Source organism: Ranitomeya variabilis, chromosome 4 (assembly GCF_051348905.1).
Source record: "Ranitomeya variabilis isolate aRanVar5 chromosome 4, aRanVar5.hap1, whole genome shotgun sequence".
Classification (NCBI taxonomy): Eukaryota; Metazoa; Chordata; class Amphibia; order Anura; family Dendrobatidae; genus Ranitomeya; species Ranitomeya variabilis.
This window is the reverse complement of record NC_135235.1, coordinates 98,320,875-98,342,634: the sequence shown is the minus strand read 5'-3', so window position 1 is coordinate 98,342,634 and position 21,760 is coordinate 98,320,875. Positions and strand designations below refer to the sequence as shown.

General features: G+C 47.9%; 1 protein-coding gene across 1 annotated transcript; it reads left to right on the top strand.

Annotated features, from left to right (window-relative positions):
* The first annotated feature begins 17,729 nt into the window (after nt 1-17,729).
* Nucleotides 17,730-21,677, top strand: LOC143769914 (toll-like receptor 2 type-2). Its single transcript, XM_077258962.1, has one exon. The coding sequence runs from the start codon at nt 18,868-18,870 to the stop codon at nt 21,244-21,246; it is 2,379 nt and encodes a 792-aa protein (XP_077115077.1). The 5' UTR covers nt 17,730-18,867; the 3' UTR covers nt 21,247-21,677.
* The last annotated feature ends 83 nt before the right edge of the window (nt 21,678-21,760 follow it).

The following is a 21,760-nucleotide window of genomic DNA, read 5'->3' as shown; positions in this document are numbered from 1 at the left end:
GGTGCTGGACCCCACTGACACATTGGCTGGTGTTTTTCTCTGTGCAGCTAGCACATCTGGGCAAAAACTGGCGGTGTGTTAGAGCCCAGGGACAGCAGGAGGAGCAGGGGGAGCGGAGTGTAGGCCGAAGCCTGCACTCGAGCAAGTTGAAAGGAAACCTTTAACCCCCCCCCCCCCCAGGCGTTTGTAGCTGAAAGAGCCATTGTGTACAGCACTAATGCTGGAAAAGGTAAACTTAGCTCTTTTAATTATGGTCCTTGTACATGCGGAACCTAACATTTATGAAATGTGTCCCCACACAGCGTTAAACCGTCCGGTAGGTGGAACTTTCCTTTGTCGTGTGACGCAGCACAGCCATCATTTTTACCCCCTTGGCGCCGTGCGCCCCCTCCTCAGCGTTGTTTGAATCTGTCCCGGAGCCTGCGCTGTTAGGTTAGCCCTTGGCCATGCACACATGTTGCACTGCCCGTCTTCTGACCTCATTTGGTGTCAGGCTGGCTGCGCCTGTGCGGGTGCGCTGGCCGAGATCCCGCCTCGCAGTGTCGTCTCATGTAATCCCACCGCGGGCCTGTGATCCGTGCCCGTGCGCAGTGCATATCCTCTCCTCTCACTCCCCTCCCTACGGCTTTTTCAGACTGTGCGGTGTCACGGCCGTGGCATGCTATTAGGGACCAGCTGACATCGCACAGTCTGAAGAAGCCATAGGGAGGGGAGTGAGAGGAGAGGATATGCACTGCGCACGGGCACGGATCACAGGCCCGCGGTGGGATTACATTAGACGACACTGCGAGGCGGGATCTCGGCCAGCGCACCCGCACAGGCGCAGCCAGCCTGACACCAAATGAGGTCAGAAGACGGGCAGCGCAACATGTGTGCATGGCCAAGGGCTAACCTAACAGCGCAGGCTCCGGGACAGATTCAAACAACGCTGAGGAGGGGGCGCACGGCGCCAAGGGGGTAAAAATGATGGCTGTGCTGCGTCACACGACAAAGGAAAGTTCCACCTACCGGACGGTGTAACGCTGTGTGGGGACACATTTCATAAGTGTTTGGTTCAGCATGTGCAAGGAGCATCACGAAAAGAGGCACTTTTTCCCTTTGCATCATTACTGCTGCACAAGGTGGCTCCTTCAGTAACAAACGCCTGGGGGGGGGGGGGGTCAGGTTCCCTTACATTTAACTTGTTGTGCCTGCGTGGCGGTCGCAGTACACGTTGCCGTATACACAGCAGGGGAACAGCTGACGTTACTGAACCCCAATAACAGAGGAGGGACTGTTGACTGTGCGTACAGCACTTCTGGACGGCAACTGGCGGTGTTGGAGCCCAGGGACAGGTGGAGGAGGAGGAGGTAGGAGGAGGTAGGAGGGATTGCCACACACACAGCAGGGGAACAGCTGACGTTACTGAACCCCAATAACAGAGGAGGGACTGTTGACTGTGCGTACAGCACTTCTGGACGGCAACTGGCGGTGTTGGAGCCCAGGGACAGGTGGAGGAGGAGGAGGTTGGAGGAGGTAGGAGGGATTGCCACACACACAGCAGGGGAACAGCTGACGTTACTGAACCCCAATAACAGAGGAGGGACTGTTGACTGTGCGTACAGCACTTCTGGACGGCAACTGGCGGTGTTGGAGCCCAGGGACAGGTGGAGGAGGAGGAGGTTGGAGGAGGTAGGAGGGATTGCCACACACACAGCAGGGGAACAGCTGACGTTACTGAACCCCAATAACAGAGGAGCGACTGTTGACTGTGCGTACAGCACTTCTGGACGGCAACTGGCGGTGTTGGAGCCCAGGGACAGGTGGAGGAGGAGGAGGTAGGAGGGATTGCCACACACACAGCAGGGGAACAGCTGACGTTACTGAACCCCAATAACAGAGGAGGGACTGTTGACTGTGCGTACAGCACTTCTGGACGGCAACTGGCGGTGTTGGAGCCCAGGGGCAGGTGGAGGAGGAGGAGGTAGGAGGAGGTAGGAGGGATTGCCACACACACAGCAGGGGAACAGCTGACGTTACTGAACCCCAATAACAGAGGAGGGACTGTTGACTGTGCGTACAGCACTTCTGGACGGCAACTGGCGGTGTTGGAGCCCAGGGACAGGTGGAGGAGGAGGAGGTTGGAGGAGGTAGGAGGGATTGCCACACACACAGCAGGGGAACAGCTGACGTTACTGAACCCCAATAACAGAGGAGCGACTGTTGACTGTGCGTACAGCACTTCTGGACGGCAACTGGCGGTGTTGGAGCCCAGGGACAGGTGGAGGAGGAGGAGGTTGGAGGAGGTAGGAGGAGGTAGGAGGGATTGCCACACACACAGCAGGGGAACAGCTGACGTTACTGAACCCCAATAACAGAGGAGGGACTGTTGACTGTGCGTACAGCACTTCTGGACGGCAACTGGCGGTGTTGGAGCCCAGGGACAGGTGGAGGAGGAGGAGGTAGGAGGAGGTAGGAGGGATTGCCACACACACAGCAGGGGAACAGCTGACGTTACTGAACCCCAATAACAGAGGAGGGACTGTTGACTGTGCGTACAGCACTTCTGGACGGCAACTGGCGGTGTTGGAGCCCAGGGACAGGTGGAGGAGGAGGAGGTTGGAGGAGGTAGGAGGGATTGCCACACACACAGCAGGGGAACAGCTGACGTTACTGAACCCCAATAACAGAGGAGCGACTGTTGGGACTGTGCGTACAGCACTACCAGGCAACAACTAGCGGTGTTGGAGCCCAGGGACAGGTGGAAAAGCAGAGGAACACAATGTAGGCCGAAGCCTGAGAAAGTCGAAAGGGAACCTTTAACCCCCCCCCAAGGCGTTTGTAGCTGAAAGAGCCAGCTTGTGCAGCACAAAAGATGCAAAAGGAAAAGGTGGCTCTTTTCATCATGCTCCTTGCAAACACAGAACTAAACACTTATAAAATGTGTCCCCTGCAACCGTAAAACCGTCCCGGAGGTGGGACTTTCCTTCGTAATGTGACGCAGCCCAGCCGTCATTCCTACCCCCCCGGCGCCGCGCACCGGCTCCTCAGCGTTGTTTTATTCCGTCCAGGAGCCTGCGCTGTTATGTTATCCCGTGGCCAGGCACACTTAGCGCTGCCCGTCTTCTGGCATCATTTGGTGTCTGGATGGCTGCGCCTGTGCGGCCGCGCTGGCAGAGAGCCCGCCTCGCAGTGTCTTCTGATTTAATCCCACTGGGGGCCTGGGATCCATGGACATGCGCAGTGCATATCTGAACCTCCACCTCTCACTCATCTCCCTATGGCTTCTTCAGACTGTGCGGTGTCACGGCCGTGGCATGCTGTTAGGGACCAGCTGACACCGAACAGTCTGAAGAAGCCATAGGGAAATGAGTGAGAGGTGGAGGTTCAGATATGCACTGCGCATGTCCATGGATCCCAGGCCCCCAGTGGGATTAAATCAGAAGACACTGCGAGGCGGGCTCTCTGCCAGCGCGGCCGCACAGGCGCAGCCATCCAGACACCAAATGATGCCAGAAGACGGGCAGCGCTAAGTGTGCCTGGCCACGGGATAACATAACAGCGCAGGCTCCTGGACGGAATAAAACAACGCTGAGGAGCCGGTGCGCGGCGCCGGGGGGGTAGGAATGACGGCTGGGCTGCGTCACATTACGAAGGAAAGTCCCACCTCCGGGACGGTTTTACGGTATCAGTGGACACATTTTATAAGTGTTAAGTTCTGCGTGTGCAAGGAGCTAAACAAAAATAGCTACCTTTTCCTTGGGCAGCATTACTGCTGCACAAGGTGGCTCTTTCAGTAACAAACGCCTTGGGGGGGGGGGGACAGATTCCCTTACATTTCAGTTGTTGTGTCAGCGTGGCGGTCGCATGACACATTGCCGGCTACACAGCTGGGGATCAGCTGACGTTACTGAAACCCAATAACACTGGGTCGTATGTTTTGACTGTGCAGACGGCACGTCTGAGCCTCAACTGGCGGTGTTGGAGCCCAGGAATTTAAGTTCAGGTGGTAGAAAGATGAACACAACAGGAGACCTGGATAACGTATACAGTGACCTAATTATTCAATCAGGAGGAGGAGTGGCAAATTCCGGCGAGATCCAGGCCTTGTTCATTTTCAGGAAAGTAAGCCGGTCAACGTTATCGGAGGATAGTCGCATGCGACGGTCAGTTAGTACACCACCTGCAGCACTAAAGACACGTTCCGATAATACACTGGCCGCAGGGCAAGACAGCACCTCCAATGCATACTGGCTTAGCTCTGGCCATGTATCCAGCTTTGAGACCCAAAACTTGAAAGGGGAAGAGCCGTCTGGGAGTACAGCAAGAGGGCAAGACATGTAGTCTGTCACCATCTGACGGAACCGTTGCCTCCTGCTGACTGGAGCCGTCTGTGATGGTGTAGACTTTTGTGGCGGGCACAGAAAACTGTGCCACAGTTCGGCCATACTGGTCTTGCCTTGGGCAGAGGCACTGCTTCTGCTCCCTCTTTGTGCAGAGCCTCCACCACGGCCTGGACGCACTGAGCTGCTTTGGAATGCACTAGCAGCACTTCTCTCAGTTGGAATGGAGAAGATGATGGAATTGACCAGTGTGTCTTGGTACTCCCGCATTTTTCGCTCCCGGTTCAACGGTGTGATGAGGCTTTCTACGTTGTCCCGGTAGCGAGGATCGAGGAGGGTGAACACCCAATAATCAGACATGTTGAGAATGTGGGCGATGCGGCGGTCGTTTCTCAGGCACTGCAGCATGTAATCCACCATGTGCTGCAGACTGCCAACTGCCCAAGAAACGCTGTCCCCTGCTGGAGGCGTGATCTCTGCCCGCTCGTCATCACCCCACCCTCGCTGTACACACTGAGTACTGGACAATTGTGTAACTCCCTCCTCTGGACGGATGTCTTCCTCCTCCATTGACTCCTCCTCATCCTCCTCACAAACGGTCCCCTGCCTACGCGTTTGTGAGGAACCACGTGGCGCTGACTGTCCAGAAGATGATGGAAATGGTGAATCCTCATCCTCCACCTCTTCCACAACATCATCCCTTAGCGCTTGCAGTGATTTTTCAAGCAGGCAGATAAGGGGGACAGTCATGCTGACTAGTGCATCATCTGCACTCGCCATCCGCGTGGAATAATCAAAGGGACGCAAAACCTGGCAGACGTCATTCATAGTGGCCCACTCTGTGGTTGTGAAGTCTGTACGGCGCTGACTGCGACTTTTTTGCGCCTGAAGCAGCTGGTACTCCATTACAGCTTGCTGCTGCTCACACAACCGCTCCAACATATGTAACGTGGAATTCCACCTGGTAGGTAGGTCACATATGATGCGATGTTCCGGCAGGCGGTGTCGGCGCTGCAGAGCCGCAATGCGCGCTTTTGCCGTGCTGGAACGCCGCAAGTGAGCACACTCTAGGCGGACCTTGTGCAGCAGTGCATCAAGATCCGGATAGTCCCTCAAAAAGCTCTGCACGACCAAATTGAGCACATGTGCCAGACATGGGATGTGAGTGAGGTTGCCGAGGCCCAGAGCTGCCACCAGATTTCGGCCATTATCACACACTACCATGCCTGGCTGGAGATTCGCTGGCACAAACCACACATCGCTCTCCTGCTTGATGGCATTCCAGAGCTCCTGCGCTGTGTGGCTACGATTCCCCAAGAAAATTAATTTCAAGACGGCCTGTTGACGTTTGGCCACGGCTGTGCTCATGTCGGTCGTAACAGGTACACGTTCATCACGGGTCCATGTGGAGGTGGACTGTGACGGCTCCTGCAGCGATGATTCTGAGGAACTGGTGTAAGAGGAGGAGTCAATGCGTACAGAATGGATTCCTGCAATCCTTGGAGTGGGCAGGACACGTCCTGCGCCACTCGCACGGTCTGTACCCGGCTCAACGACATTAACCCAATGGGCAGTGAGGGAAAGGTATCGCCCCTGTCCATGTTGACTGGTCCACGCATCGGTGGTGAGGTGGACCTTGCTACTGACGGCGTTCAGTAGCGCGTGTTTTATGTGTCCCTCCACATGCTTCTGCAGGGCAGGGACGGCTTGCCTGCTGAAGTAAAAGCGGCTGGGCACATTGTACTGTGGGACTGCCAATGACATCAAGTCACGGAAGCTGTCAGTCTCCACCAGCCTGAATGACAGCATTTCCAGTGACAGAAGTTTGGCAATGCCTGCAGTCAGAGCCTGTGCTCGTGGGTGGTTTGACGAGAAAGGCCGCCTTTTCTCCCATGCCTGTACTACCGATGGCTGTAGACTGGGCTGGGAGTGTGTGGATGACTGGGAAAGTGGCGCTGCGGGTGGAATTACAGCGGGTCTCTGGACAACAGGGGCAGAGGTTCTTCCACGGCGATCCTGGGAGGACGCCGAACCAGCTGCGTGTGAGGTAGAGGAAGAGGCAACACGAGCTGAAGAGGTGGTAGCTGCCGCTGTTGGTTGGCCTACCTCTTCAGTGTGTTTTTCTAACTCCGCCGGGTGCCTGTTGCGCACATGTTTCCACATGTTGGAGGTATTGAGGTTGCTGACATTTTTCCCTCTTTTGACTTTTTGATGACACACGTTGCATCTGACATAGCAAATGTCATCTGCAACTGTGTCAAAAAAGGACCAGGCACTGCAAGTCTTGGGAGCGCCCTTTTTGGCTTTTGGAAGAGACATGCTCCTAACGGGTGCCAAAGCGGAGGCTGCAGGATCCGCAGTCTTCCCCCTCCCTCTCCCTCTTTGGGCCGTACGGGGAATCTCTTCCTCAGAGCTGCTCCCACCACCTTCCTGTCCCTCACGCCAAGATGGGTCGAGGACCTCATCATCTACACTACCCTCTGCCCCCAACTGCTCCTCCTGGGTAGTCTCAGCAGCAGAGCACGCACCAGTAAGTGGCACCTGAGTGTCATCATCAGCTGATGCGGCCTGCGATGTGGTGACCGGAGCCACTGGCCCACCCGCCTCTTCAGAGGAAGACAGAAAAAGCTGTTGGGCATCACTGCACCCTGCCTCTTCTTCCATTTCTCCAATGCTGCTTGGCTGGCCCCCTGTTTCCAAGCCAAGAGATTCAGAGAACAGAAGTAGAGACGGCTCCTGTCCTGGGCTCTCTGTCTGCCTGGGCAATTTGGCAGGTGGTGAAGAGACAGATGGCTGCTCTCCAGTGCTCTGTGTCTGAGAGGATGTGGCACTAATGGAAGTTGATGCATTAGCTGCCATCCATCCGACAACAGCTTCAATTTGTTCTTCACGCAGCAGCGGTGTACGGCGCTCGGACACAAAGCTTCGCATGAACGACTGTTGCCTGGTGAAAGTGGGTGCTGATGAGTCACCGGTGCCCGCAGCAGGCACAGAATCCCCACGTCCCCTCCCTGCTCCGCGACGGCTCCCACGCCCCCGTGCCTTACTCACTGCCTTCTTCATCTTGGTTGACTGATAAAGATAAGCAGAAAAGTACTAACGGATTTGTGTGCTTATTCCTGAGCAACTCCTCCTAACAGGTATAAGAAGCACTAATTATCTAAAGTGTGGACTAGACTTTAATATGAGCTAATGTGGCCTACAGAAATGTAAAGTGGTGTAACTGGTGTGTTTGGTGAACTTTATTATTTATTTATTTTTTGGGGGCTGAACTGACAACAGATAGAGCTGCAGTCACACGGAGACCGTGCAGACAGACGTAAACGGCGCTACAAGGCCCAAAAACCCTCCTCTACTTTATCCTATGTAGTGTTTTTCCACAAATTAGCTGGAGACGGGTGGAAAGACACTAATAGGATTTTTTTGAATAAATTAGCAGCAGACTACACTATTTGGAAAAAAAAGAAAATTGATTTGGCGGTATGACGCAGTGAAAAACCCTGAGCTGGAGACAACCAGGCTATAGCTGCTCACAGATTACAGGGCGAGCTGCAGTCACACGGAGACCGTGCAGACAGCCGTAAACGGCGCTGCAAGGCCCAAAAACCCTCCTCTACTTTATCCTATGTAGTGTTTTTCCACAAATTAGCTGGAGACGGGTGGAAAGACACTAATAGGATTTTTTTAAATTAATTAGCAGCAGACTACACTACTTTGAAAAAAAAGAAAATTGATTTGGCAGTATGACGCAGTGAAAAACCCTGAGCTGGAGACAACCAGGCTATAGCTGCTCACAGATTACAGGGCGAGCTGCAGTCACACGGAGACCGTGCAGACAGCCGTAAACGGCGCTGCAAGGCCCAAAAACCCTCCTCTACTTTATCCTATGTAGTGTTTTTCCACAAATTAGCTGGAGACGGGTGGAAAGACACTAATAGGATTTTTTTAAATTAATTAGCAGCAGACTACACTACTTTGAAAAAAAAGAAAATTGATTTGGCGGTATGACGCAGTGAAAAACCCTGAGCTGGAGACAACCAGGCTACAGCTGCTCACAGATTACAGGGCGAGCTGCAGTCACACGGAGACCGTGCAGACAGCCGTAAACGGCGCTGCAAGGCCCAAAAACCCTCCTCTACTTTATCCTATGTAGTGTTTTTCCACAAATTAGCTGGAGACGGGTGGAAAGACACTAATAGGATTTTTTAAAATTAATTAGCAGCAGACTACACTACTTTGAAAAAAAAGAAAATTGATTTGGCGGTATGACGCAGTGAAAAACCCTGAGCTGGAGACAACCAGGCTACAGCTGCTCACAGATTACAGGGCGAGCTGCAGTCACACGGAGACCGTGCAGACAGCCGTAAACGGCGCTGCAAGGCCCAAAAACCCTCCTCTACTTTATCCTATGTAGTGTTTTTCCACAAATTAGCTGGAGACGGGTGGAAAGACACTAATAGGATTTTTTTGAATAAATTAGCAGCAGACTACACTACTTGGGAAAAAAAAAAAAAAAAGGAACAGTATGAGGCAATGAACCACCCTCCCTGAACTGAATACAACCAACTATGGATGGCCTATGTGGCTGCACTCAGACTGGAGACTGGGCTGCACTCACACACACACACACACAGACCCTGCAGATCGCTGTGAAAACAGCGCTACAAGGCAAAAGCAAGGTGAATAGTAGGTGAACACAGCGGTTGCTAAATTAGCCTTTGGAAAGCACAAAGAAGCAAATCGCTATCTCTAAACTGTCCCTCAGTCAGCAAACAGCGTCCTGTCACTAACTGAATTCACAGCAGAGTGATCGCAAAATGGCGCCAGCGACTTTTAAACTGCATCATGACATCATTACACCAGCCAATCACAGCCTTGCCAGTAGTTTCATGCCCTCCATGCTAAACAGGATGTGCCCACACTTGGAATCAATCTCATTGGCTGAATTTCTGCTTTTTGAATCTTAGAACTTCCGATTCCGGTATCCGATACGCGGCAAGTATCGGAATCCCGGTATCGGAATTCCGATACCGCAAGTATCGGCCGATACCCGATACTTGCGGTATCGGAATGCTCAACACTACTTGTCAGCTATTTCTCCGGATCTGCGACGTGTGTTGCAGAGATTTCAGGCTGATAGGCCTGAGTCTTGTCCACCTGACAGACTGTTTGTCCCGGATAAGTGGACCAGCAGAGTCATTTCCGAGGTTCATTCCTCGGTGTTGGCAGGTCACCCGGGAATTTTTGGCACCAGAGATCTGGTGGCCAGGTCCTTTTGGTGGCCTTCCTTGTCAAGGGATGTGCGGTCATTTGTGCAGTCCTGTGGGACTTGTGCTCGAGCTAAGCCTTGCTGTTCTCGTGCCAGCGGTTTGCTCTTGCCCTTGCCTGTCCCGAAGAGACCTTGGACACATATCTCCATGGATTTCATTTCTGATCTTCCGCTATCTCAGGGCATGTCCGTTATCTGGGTGATATGTGATCGCTTCTCCAAGATGGTCCATTTGGTTCCTTTGCCTAAGCTGCCTTCCTCTTCCGATCTGGTTCCTGTGTTTTTCCAGAACGTGGTTCGTTTGCACGGCATCCCTGAGAATATTGTGTCAGACAGAGGATCCCAGTTCGTTTCCAGGTTCTGGCGATCCTTTTGTAGTAGGATGGGCATTGATTTGTCGTTTTCGTCTGCTTTCCATCCTCAGACTAATGGACAGACGGAGCGAACCAATCAGACTTTGGAGGCTTATTTGAGGTGTTTTGTCTCTGCTGATCAGGACGATTGGGTGACATTCTTGCCGTTGGCTGAGTTTGCCCTTAATAATCGGGCTAGTTCCGCCACCTTGGTTTCGCCTTTTTTCTGCAACTCTGGTTTTCATCCTCGCTTTTCTTCGGGTCATGTGGAGCCTTCTGACTGTCCTGGGGTGGATTCTGTGGTGGATAGGTTGCAGCAGATCTGGAATCATGTGGTGGACAACTTGAAGTTGTCACAGGAGAAGGCTCAGCGCTTTGCCAACCGCCGCCGCGGTGTGGGTCCCCGACTACGCGTTGGGGATTTGGTATGGCTTTCTTCCCGCTTTGTTCCTATGAAGGTCTCCTCTCCCAAATTTAAACCTCGTTTTATTGGGCCTTACAAGATATTGGAAATCCTTAATCCTGTATCTTTTCGTCTGGATCTTCCTGTGTCGTTTGCTATTCACAATGTATTTCATAGGTCCTTGTTGCGGCGGTACATTGTGCCTGTAGTTCCTTCTGTTGAGCCTCCTGCTCCGGTGTTGGTTGAGGGCGAGTTGGAGTACGTGGTGGAGAAGATCTTGGATTCTCGCCTCTCCAGGCGGAGGCTTCAGTACCTGGTCAAGTGGAAGGGCTATGGTCAGGAGGATAATTCCTGGGTGGTCGCCTCTGATGTTGATGCGGCCGATTTAGTTCGTGCCTTTCATGCCGCTCATCCTGATCGCCCTGGTGGTCGTGGTGAGGGTTCGGTGACCCCTCACTAAGGGGGGGGTACTGTTGTGAATTTGCTTTTTGCTCCCTCTAGTGGTTGCTAGTTTTTTGACTCTGGTTTTTCTGTCATTCCTTTTATCCGCACCTGGGTCGTTAGTTAGGGGTGTTGCTATATAAGCTCCCTGGACCTTCAGTTCAATGCCTGGCAACGTAGTTATCAGAGCTAGTCTGCTGTGCTCTTGTCTACTGATCCTGGTTCCAGTTATATCAGCTAAGTCTGCCTTTTGCTTTTTGCTATTTGTTTTGGTTTTGTATTTTTGTCCAGCTTGTTCCAAATCTATATCCTGACCTTTGCTGGAAGCTCTAGGGGGGCTGGTGTTCTCCCCCCGGACCGTTAGACGGTTCGGGGGTTCTTGAATTTCCAGTGTGGATTTTGATAGGGTTTTTGTTGACCATATAAGTTACCTTTCTTTATTCTGCTATCAGTAAGCGGGCCTCTCTGTGCTAAACCTGGTTCATTTCTGTGTTTGTCATTTCCTCTTACCTCACCGTCATTATTTGTGGGGGGCTTCTATCCAGCTTTGGGGTCCCCTTCTCTGGAGGCAAGAAAGGTCTTTGTTTTCCTCTACTAGGGGTAGCTAGATTCTCCGGCTGGCGCGTGTCATCTAGAATCAACGTAGGAATGATCCCCGGCTACTTCTAGTGTTGGCGTTAGGAGTAGATATATGGTCAACCCAGTTACCACTGCCCTATGAGCTGGATTTTTGTACTCTGCAGACTACCACGTTCCTCTGAGACCCTCGCCATTGGGGTCATAACAGGCCTCACTTTGCTAAATCTAGTTCATACTTACGTTTGTCTTTTCTTCTTACCTCACCGTTATTATTTGTTGGGGGCTTGTATCATACCTTTGGGGCCCCTTCTCTGGAGGCAAGTGAGGTCTTATTTTCTCTGAAAGGGTTAGTTAGTTCTCCGGCTGGTGCGAGACATCTAGAATCAACGTAGGTACGTTCCCCGGCTACTGTTAGTTGTTGTGTTAGGATCAGATATTCGGTCAGCCTAGTTACCACCTCCCTATGAGCTAGATATTGTGTTTGCAGACTTAGCTGGAACTTCTGAGATTACCACTAGGATCACAACACCTTTGCCTCTGCTGTCTGATCTGTTTGCTCGGATTAGGGGGGCTAGTTGGTTCACCAAGATAGATCTTCGAGGAGCGTATAATCTTGTGCGTATAAAACAGGGCGATGAATGGAAAACAGCATTTAATACGCCCGAAGGCCATTTTGAGTAGTTGGTGATGCCTTTTGGGCTTTCTAATGCCCCTTCCGTGTTTCAGTCCTTCATGCACGACATCTTCCGAGAGTATCTGGATAGATTTATGATTGTGTACCTGGATGATATCTTGGTCTTTTCTGATGATTGGGAATCTCATGTGAAGCAGGTCAGGATGGTATTTCAGGTCCTGCATGCCAATGCCTTGTTTGTGAAGGGCTCTAAATGTCTCTTTGGAGTCCAGAAGGTTTCCTTTTTGGGCTTTATTTTTTCTCCTTCTACTATCGAGATGGATACAGTCAAGGTCCAGGCTATTTATGACTGGACTCAACCTACATCGGTGAAGAGTCTTCAGAAGTTCTTGGGCTTTGCTAATTTTTACCGTCGCTTCATCACTAATTTTTCTAGTGTGGTTAAGCCTTTGACGGATTTGACCAAGAAGGGTTCTGATGTGACGAATTGGTCTCCTGCGGCCGTGGAGGCCTTTCAGGAGCTGAAACGTCGGTTTTCTTCGGCTCCTGTCTTGCGTCAGCCGGATGTCTCTCTTCCTTTCCAGGTCGAGGTTGATGCTTCTGAGATTGGAGCTGGGGCTGTCTTGTCGCAGAGAAGCTTTGATGGCTCTGTGATGAGGCCATGTGCTTTCTTTTCAAGAAAGTTTTCGCCTGCCGAGCGGAATTATGATGTTGGTAATCGGGAGTTGTTGGCAATGAAGTGGGCATTTGAGGAGTGGCGACATTGGCTTGAGGGAGCCAAACATCGTGTGGTGGTCTTGACGGATCACAAGAATTTGACTTATCTCGAGTCTGCCAAGCGTTTAAATCCTAGACAGGCTCGATGGTCGCTGTTTTTCTCCCGTTTCGATTTCGTGGTTTCGTACCTTCCGGGCTCAAAGAACGTTAAGGCTGATGCCCTTTCTAGGAGTTTTGTGCCTGATTCTCCGGGAGCTTCTGAACCAGCTGGTATCCTCAGAGAGGGGGTGATTTTGTCTGCCATCTCCCCTGATTTGCGGCGTGTGCTGCAGGAATTTCAGGCCAATAGACCTGACCACTGTCCACCAGAGAGACTGTTTGTCCCGGATAGATGGACCAGTAGAGTTATTTCCGAGGTTCATTCTTCGGTGTTGGCGGGTCATCCTGGGATTTTTGGTACCAGGGATTTGGTGGCAAGGTCCTTTTGGTGGCCTTCCTTGTCGCGGGATGTGCGTTCTTTTGTGCAGTCCTGTGGGATTTGTGCTCGGGCCAAGCCTTGCTGTTCTCGTGCCAGTGGATTGCTTTTGCCTTTGCCTGTCCCGAAGAGGCCCTGGACGCATATTTCCATGGATTTTATTTCGGATCTTCCAGTCTCTCAGAGGATGTCTGTCATCTGGGTGGTTTGTGATCGTTTTTCTAAAATGGTCCATCTGGTGCCCTTGCCTAAGCTGCCTTCCTCCTCCGATTTGGTTCCGCTGTTTTTTCAGAATGTGGTTCGTTTGCATGGTATTCCGGAGAACATTGTGTCTGACAGAGGATCCCAGTTTGTGTCCAGATTTTGGCGGTCCTTTTGTGCTAAGATGGGCATTGATTTGTCTGTTTCATCAGCCTTCCATCATCAGACGAATGGCCAAACCGAACGAACTAATCAGACCTTGGAAACTTATCTGAGATGTTTTGTTTCTGCTGATCAGGATGATTGGGTGACTTTTTTGCCATTGGCTGAGTTCGCCCTCAATAATCGGGCTAGTTCTGCTACTTTGGTTTCGCCTTTTTTTTGTAATTCTGGTTTTCATCCTCGTTTTTCCTCAGGTCAGGTTGAGCCTTCTGACTGTCCTGGGGTGGATTCTGTGGTGGATAGGTTGCAGCGGATTTGGAACCACGTAGTGGACAATTTGACGCTGTCACAGGAGAGGGCTCAGCGCTTTGCTAACCGCCGTCGCTGTGTGGGTCCCCGACTTCGTGTGGGGGATCTGGTATGGTTGTCTTCTCGTTATGTTCCTATGAAGATTTCCTCTCCTAAGTTCAAGCCCCGTTTCATCGGTCCTTATAAGATTTTAGAAATCCTCAACCCTGTGTCATTTCGTTTGGACCTCCCAGCATCATTTGCCATTCATAATGTGTTCCATAGGTCCTTGTTGCGGAGGTACGTGGTGCCTGTGGTTCCTTCTGTTGATCCTCCTGCTCCGGTGTTGGTCGAGGGAGAATTGGAGTATGTGGTGGAGAAGATCTTGGATTCTCGTGTTTCGAGACGGAAGCTTCAGTACTTAGTTAAATGGAAGGGCTATGGTCAGGAGGATAATTCCTGGGTTGTCGCCTCTGATGTCCATGCGGCCGATTTGGTTCATGCCTTTCATTTGGCTCATCCTGATCGGCCGGGGGGCTCTGGTGAGGGTTCGGTGACCTCCTGTTTTCATTTCTACGTTTGTGCTTTCTCCTTAACTCACCGTTATTATTTGTGGGGGGCTGTCTATACTTTGGGGTAATTTCTCGGAGGCAAGTGAGGCTTTGTTTCTCTCTAGGGATAGCTAGTTTCTCAGGCTGTGAAGAGGCGTCTAGGCCAGTCAGGAACGCTCCACGGCTGCCTATAGTGTGTGTTGATAGGATCAGTGTTGCGGTCAGTAGAGTTCCCACGTTCCCAGAGCTAGTGCTTTATTTCTGGTTTAACTATCAGGTCAGTTCATGTGTTCCTACCACCAGGATCATAACACAGAACCCTGCAAAATGACCTCCAGCAGACCAATAACATCCATGTGTCTGCTCAAACTATCAGAAACAGACTCCATGAGGGCCCGATGTCCACAAGAAGGTTTTGTGCTTACAGCCCAATACTGTGTGTGGCGACTAACAGAATCAACATTGACACCTTGTGCTCTTCATGGATAAGATTAGTTTCACACTGAGCACATGTGACAGACATGACAGAGCCAGAGATGCCATGGAGAATGTTCTGCCTGCAACATTCTCCAACATGACCGATTTGGCAGTGGGTAGATGGATGATATCCTCAGACCTATTCTGAGGCCATTTGCAGGTGCACTGGGCCCTGAGTTCCTTTTGATGCGTGACAATTAGTGATGAGCAAATATACTCGTTACTCGAGATTTCTCGAGCATGCTCGGGGGTCCTCCGAGTATTTTTTAGTGCTCGGAGATTTAGTTTTTCTTGCCGCATCTGAATGATTTACATCTGTTAGCCAGCATAAGTACATGTGGGGGTTGCCTGGTTGCTAGGGAATCCCCACATGTACTTATACTGGCTAACAGATGTAAATCATTCAGCTGCGGCAAGAAAAACTAAATCTCCGAGCACTAAAAAATACTCGGAGGACCCCCGAGCGTGCTCGAGAAATCTCGAGTAACGAGTATATTCACTCATCACTAATGACAATGCTAGGCCTCATTTGGCTGAAGTGTGTCAGCAGTTTCTGCATGATGAAGGCATTGATGCTATAGATTGGCTTGCCCATTTCACAGACCTGAATCCAGTCGAGCATATCTGGGACATCATGTCTCGTTCCATCCACCAATGCCACATTGAACCATGGACTGTCCAGGAGTTCACTGATGCTGTAATTCAGGTTGGGGAGGAGATCCCTCAGGAGAAAATAAGTCGCCTCATCAGGAGCTTGCCCAGGCATTTCCTTGTCTTGAGGCATTTCCACTGAAGTCGAATCAGACTGTAATTTGATTTTCCACTTTGATTTTCTTTTTGATTTACCTCTACTCTCCTAAATTAATTCTTGCTCTACTGGTTTGGAAATTTCTGGAACGAATACTAGTAGCAGCAGTTCCAGCACCACCAGCATATAGTATGGTACTATTGATAAAAAAATGGACAAACAGATGTCTGACCTCAGTAAAACCACTGAACCACTGGACTCAGGATCTTACACCCTATCCCATGTTTTTTAGCTGATAGTTTTGATTGGTCCTGCCCTATGATCTGCTGTCTTTATTTCTTGACACTTATGTGTATGTGGTGCCACTAAACAATTAAAAAATGGTGGATCTACATAGATAATTAATTGCCTTATCTTATGCAAAGGTGGGGAAAGCACCTTGAAGTCGAATAACAACTCTTGGAATATAAAGTTGTCATTAGTTCAGTATAGGTCAATTTTTGGATTTCACAATTGTGTCTCACAAAATATTGTGCACCAAAACCTTTAAAAAGATAAAGGTTAATAGTTTTATAGGAAATGGAAGCTGTCACTTTCTGCCATGAATATAAAAATAGTAAATTCTTCCATGTTACTAAAAACAACATGCCAGAATGAGTTTGAGAAATGTAAAGGTTTTAAAGGTAAAAGATGAGGAAATAAACTGTTGAACATCAGAAAATCTGTGAGGCCTCTTTACGTGAGCCAGTAATTGGAACACTCATTCCTGAGAATTGACCTTTCTAGCAGGCCAGGAATCACCTGATAAACTAACAAAAGCGCATGTTTGTTGGGTGCATTGATTTTTAAGCATGAATAAAAATCATTGTTATTAGCAGAACTTTGTAAACTAGTTATGTTTGACTGATGACATGATACTCTATGGAGTTAAGGCTGAGTCACACATAACGATATAGTTAACGATATCGTTGCAACGTCACGCTTTTGGTGACGTAGCAACGATCCCGCTAACGATCTCGTTATGTGTGACAGCGACCAACGATCAGGCCCCTGCTGGGATATCGTTGGCGATGGGAATCATCAGGACCATTTTTTGGTCGCTGATCACCCGCTGGATCGGCGTGTGTGCAGGGCCGCGCTTAGTAACCCGATAGTTACCCTGGTTACCATTGTAAAAGTTAAAAAAAACAGTACATACTCACATTCTGATGTCTGTCACATCCCCCGGCGTCCACAGGGTTAAAACTGCTTTCGGCAGGAGCGCTGGTAATATGCACGCGCTGCTGCCGAGAGCTTCCCTGCACTGACTCTGTCAGCGCCGGCCGTAAAGCAGAGCACAGCGGTGACGTCACCGCTGTTACTGCCGGCGCTGACACATTCAGTGCAGGGAAGCTCTCGGCAGCAGCGCGTGCATTACCAGCGCTCTTGCCGAAAGCAGTTTTAACCCTGTGGACGTGACAGACATCAGAATGTGAGTATGTGGTGTTTTTTTTTTACTTTTACAATGGTAACCAGGGTAAATATCGGGTTACTAAGCGTGGCCCTGCACTTAGTGTTTACCCTGGTTACCCGGGTGCTGCAGGGGGACTTCGGCATCGTTTTAGACAGTTTCAACGATGCCGAAGTCATTCCCCTAATCGTTGGTCGCTGGAGAGAGCTGTCTGTGTGACAGCTCCCCAGCGACCACACAACGACTTACCAACGATCACGGCCAGGTCGTATTGCTGGTCGTGATCGTTGGTAAGTCGTTTAGTGTAAATAACTCCAGCTTTAGAGCAATTGCATTCACTATCATTTTATCCCCATCACTGTTTTGTTGTTTAAACAACTTGTATATAGACAATCTACAGCCATTTAATGACCTGGATTGATGTGTTTAAATGAGATAGATTACAAGTGATCAAATACTTGCCCCACCATACGAAAATATACCATACTGGGTCAAAAATGTTATTTAAAAAGCCATGTATGATCAAAGTTCACTAATCGCACAATCAGACAGACAGTATGAAAAACATAAATTTTTCCTTGTGAAACCTGCAAAACTTGTAAAACATTACAGACTCTGCATAGCACAGCTTTTTTGAGTCTTACAAGGATTCAGAAACGTAATATGCAGTCCAGCAAAGAATACACAACAAGTCAAGGAATCTAGTCTCTCTTGGAGTGTAGTTGAAGAGGAAGGCAATTTAATTTTGTCCCATGCCAGATTAAAGAAAAGAGCTAATGGTTTCTGGAGTTCTAGAGCCAACTAGCGATGTGCAAAGAAAAAAGGCTGAAGGAGTTTTGAACACAGAGGAGATCCATAGAAGCCTATGTGGAGAGAGAATGGAGAAGAACTTCTACAGGAGGAAGAATCAGGATAACAGTAATACTGCTGCAGACTGTGTCACACGAGAACTGCCTGCCATCAAAATCTTACAGGGGCAGAGTTTGTTGTGCAGGAGGAACACACTGTGGAAATCTACATTGTCACAGTGAGCACATTCCTTTGCACTTAATGTACTTGAACATTTAAACTACATTTTCGGCACAGTGATACTGCTTGTACTGTGAAGATTGTTGCATATTTTTTTTAATGCTCCAAGTCCACCTGCGTATTCTGTCCGTGACTAAAATGAGCCCTCAATGGTGACAACATCCTAGATGGACTTGTCCACTGACTACCACCAATAACAAACGAAACCAGAGCATTTCATAAATAAAATGGAATTTGATAAGTAGCTTTCTTTGACACAAAGCCTAAGGCATTGAAAGAAACAAAAAACCTTAAGTGTAAAATCTGAGTTACTTCATGAAGAGATCTGATGACATGGATGCTATTCTTCGTCTGGTGTGCTTAGCCTTCTTCATAGCTACCTATTCTTCATGTCTTGGTATGCTAAGGAAGCACTGTGACACTATAGAGCATGAATATTTTGATACTTTCAGTACAAGAACGTCTTTTGATTTTGACAGATTTGACCAACTAAACTTCAGCCTTGCAGCAGTCTGTAAGTTCCATAACACCTCCATAGAGGACTTAGAAGAAGTTCCTGTGACTTCAGACTAGCTCTATCTGCAGATATTTAATGTCAGCATTAAGCCACAAGCTCTTTCCAATCTTACAAACCTAATTTATATCTATATATTTGGTGATTTTGTGATTTCACCTGAGGTCTTTTTGGGACTTGAGAAACTCTCTGTTTTGTGGATACAACAGACACAACAGCCATTTATTGATGAACTTGATTTGCGAGGACTTTATATGCTGCAAGAGCTTAAATTGACAGGATTCCCTTTTTCATCTCTGAACAAATCCATATTTGACAACCTTCATCAACTGAAACATCTTATTCTGGATGACAACAACATTGAAACTTTATCATCAGTAACTCGGTATCTTCCTAAACTAGAAAATCTGCAAGGATTATCTCTGATTAGTTACAGTCTGGTTGCACTCCGAGAAACAGACTGTCTTGTGAACGAAAATCACATCGGTAATACCAGTTTCATGCACTTTAATATTTCCTATTTGAACATAGATGGAAAACAAATTTTCACATTGGAAAACAACTCATTATGTAACTTTCCAAAGCTATCCTTTTTTAAACCTGATATTTCTTATTCAGTTGTAACAGCTTTGAAAAATTCTGGGATCCAAGTAGTTGACTCTTTTTCATTTTCCAGTTCTCAGTTTCCTGATTTTAACATCTGTATGTATACATCACTTTTTAAGATCCAAGAACTCCAGCTGGCACAGAACCGTATTAAGTTTATCAATACATCCAAAGGGTCCTGCAACCTTCTGCGCATTCTGGATTTATCATACAATTCGGTCAAAAATGTGACTGCATCTCAAATGAAGAAACTGAAAAATTTGAAAGAGCTCAACTTGTCAAACAATATAATTACCGCAGTTGAAATATGCTCTGAGAATGTTTCCATGGAGCTTGTTCACCTTAACTTGTCATTTAACTATTTAGCTTCTTTAACAGAAGATGAATTTCAATGCCTAAAAAAACTGAAGTCACTTTCACTCAATCACAATAAGATTCAGACAATCGGTAAATATTCGTTTCGCGGTTTAAAGACTCTGGAAGTTTTGCATCTAAATAGTAATTATTTCTATAGTTTAGCTGAATTTTCATTTTCAGGTCTTTTTTCATTAAAACAATTGATCTTAAATGAAAATTTCTTAGAAGAAATTAATGACTGGGTCTTTCAGGATCTAAGAAACCTTGAAGAGATTGCTATTGCATTTAAAGACATGGTAAGCATGTCATGGTCACAAAATATGGAGTCACTGAAAAAGATGTCCCTGAAAACACTTGACACGATGCTGACAATTGAATCTGAATACTTCAACATATTTAATGACTTTGAGAGTTTGAGCATTGACTCGCATCATGTGTTCATTGATAAGTGTGATGAGTTTCCATTTCACAAAGTAAAAGAACTTTACTTAACAAATGTCTACGCTCTTCTCTGCCGTGATGCAAAACTTGAGATCGCACTGGGAAAATTTACAAATTTAGACAAGATATATTTGATAGCGAATGTACGTTCAGAATCCAACAGAAACATCTTTAACTCTAATTTACAAAACTTAACAAAGCTTTCATTTTTTCACTTTGAAAATACAAATGAACTGTATGATTTCCCAGCATTAAATGTGCAGAAACTATTTCTGGGGTTGAAAAACCTACAAATTTTGCATTTAGTAAATTCAGGAATAGAGGACTACGGATCAAATGTGTTGTTCCGAGATTTAAAATCAGTCAGATTTTTAATAATAGAAAATGAAAGAATTTACGGATTTCCAGACAATGTGTTCGCTGATATGATAAGTCTAAAATATGTTTTTCTTCCAGACACAAGTTTTATTTGTAAATGTGAGTTTGCATGGCTGGGTCAGTGGGTGAAATCTGAAACACAAGTTTTATTCCTTAACTTTTATGATCAACATTGTTTTGTTAATACTCAAATACAGTACCCGTACTTAATCTCCTTCTTAGAACAGAACTGCCATACTGAGCTATGTTTCATCGCATTCTTAGTTACACTCATCGGTACTTTGATATTTATGTGTATTTCTGTCTTCTATGAAAGTATCTGGTGGTATATTCTGTACATGTTTTATACAATCAAATGTTGGCTCAGTAATAGACACAGAAAAAGAGGCCACTATGAATATGACGTATTTGTGTCATATAATGTCCACGATGAACAGTGGGTAACAGAGCAGCTTCTCCATAACTTGGAACAAATCGGTCCTCCTTTCTTTAAAGTGTGTATCCATAACCGAGACTTTGAGATTGGCAGAGACATTGTGGAGAACATTGTGGACAGTATCTATAACAGCAGGTGGACAATCTGTGTTATCACACATAGTTACCTTCAGAGTAACTGGTGCTCCTTGGAGATAAGAATGGCAACTTACAGGCTTGTAGCAGAGAGTAAGGATTCCCTCATCCTGGTGTTCCTGGATGACATCCCTAGGGAAGAACTTCAGTATTACCAAAAGCTCACTAAGATTCTAGACAAGAAAACCTACCTAAAGTGGCCAGAAGATGCAGATGGACAACAGCTGTTCTGGGCCAGACTGCGAAAAGTTATTAGTAACACTAGAAAAAGAATAAAATAGAAAAATGTTATAGTAGCATACTAATAAAACCTGAGCTACTGTTCGGTACATAGGTTGTTGAGGCCCGACAGCGCCCTCATCCCATGTTAGACTCTCTCATTGTTATTGAGCTGAACAGACAAGAAAATAATATGCTACACTGACTGTGAAAGAAAAAAATCTCACTTGGCCTGTTATTTGTGTGGATTGGAGAAGGTACTGATATTTGATCTCAGCTTCTGGACCTCTTAGTCCATTCCTAAATAGTAGTACTAAAAAAGTTCACATACCTGATTATCACTTAGAACTGTTTTGTATACACAAATTATATGTGTAAATCTATATATATAAGAGGCATCGTGATTACTCGCTAATCCCGCCCCCTGCACAGTAGCTCCGCCCCCACACATCACCACACACAATCCCGCCCCCACCACATTACCACACACAATCTCACCCCCCCACATTACCGCACACAATCCCGCCAGCCCACCACATTACCACACACAATCCCGCCCCCACCACATTACCACAC

What these genes read in the sequence shown, in the direction of transcription:
- LOC143769914 (XM_077258962.1), top strand. Translation starts at nt 18,868, where the DNA reads ATGCTGCAAGAGCTTAAATTGACAGGATTCCCTTTTTCATCTCTGAAC.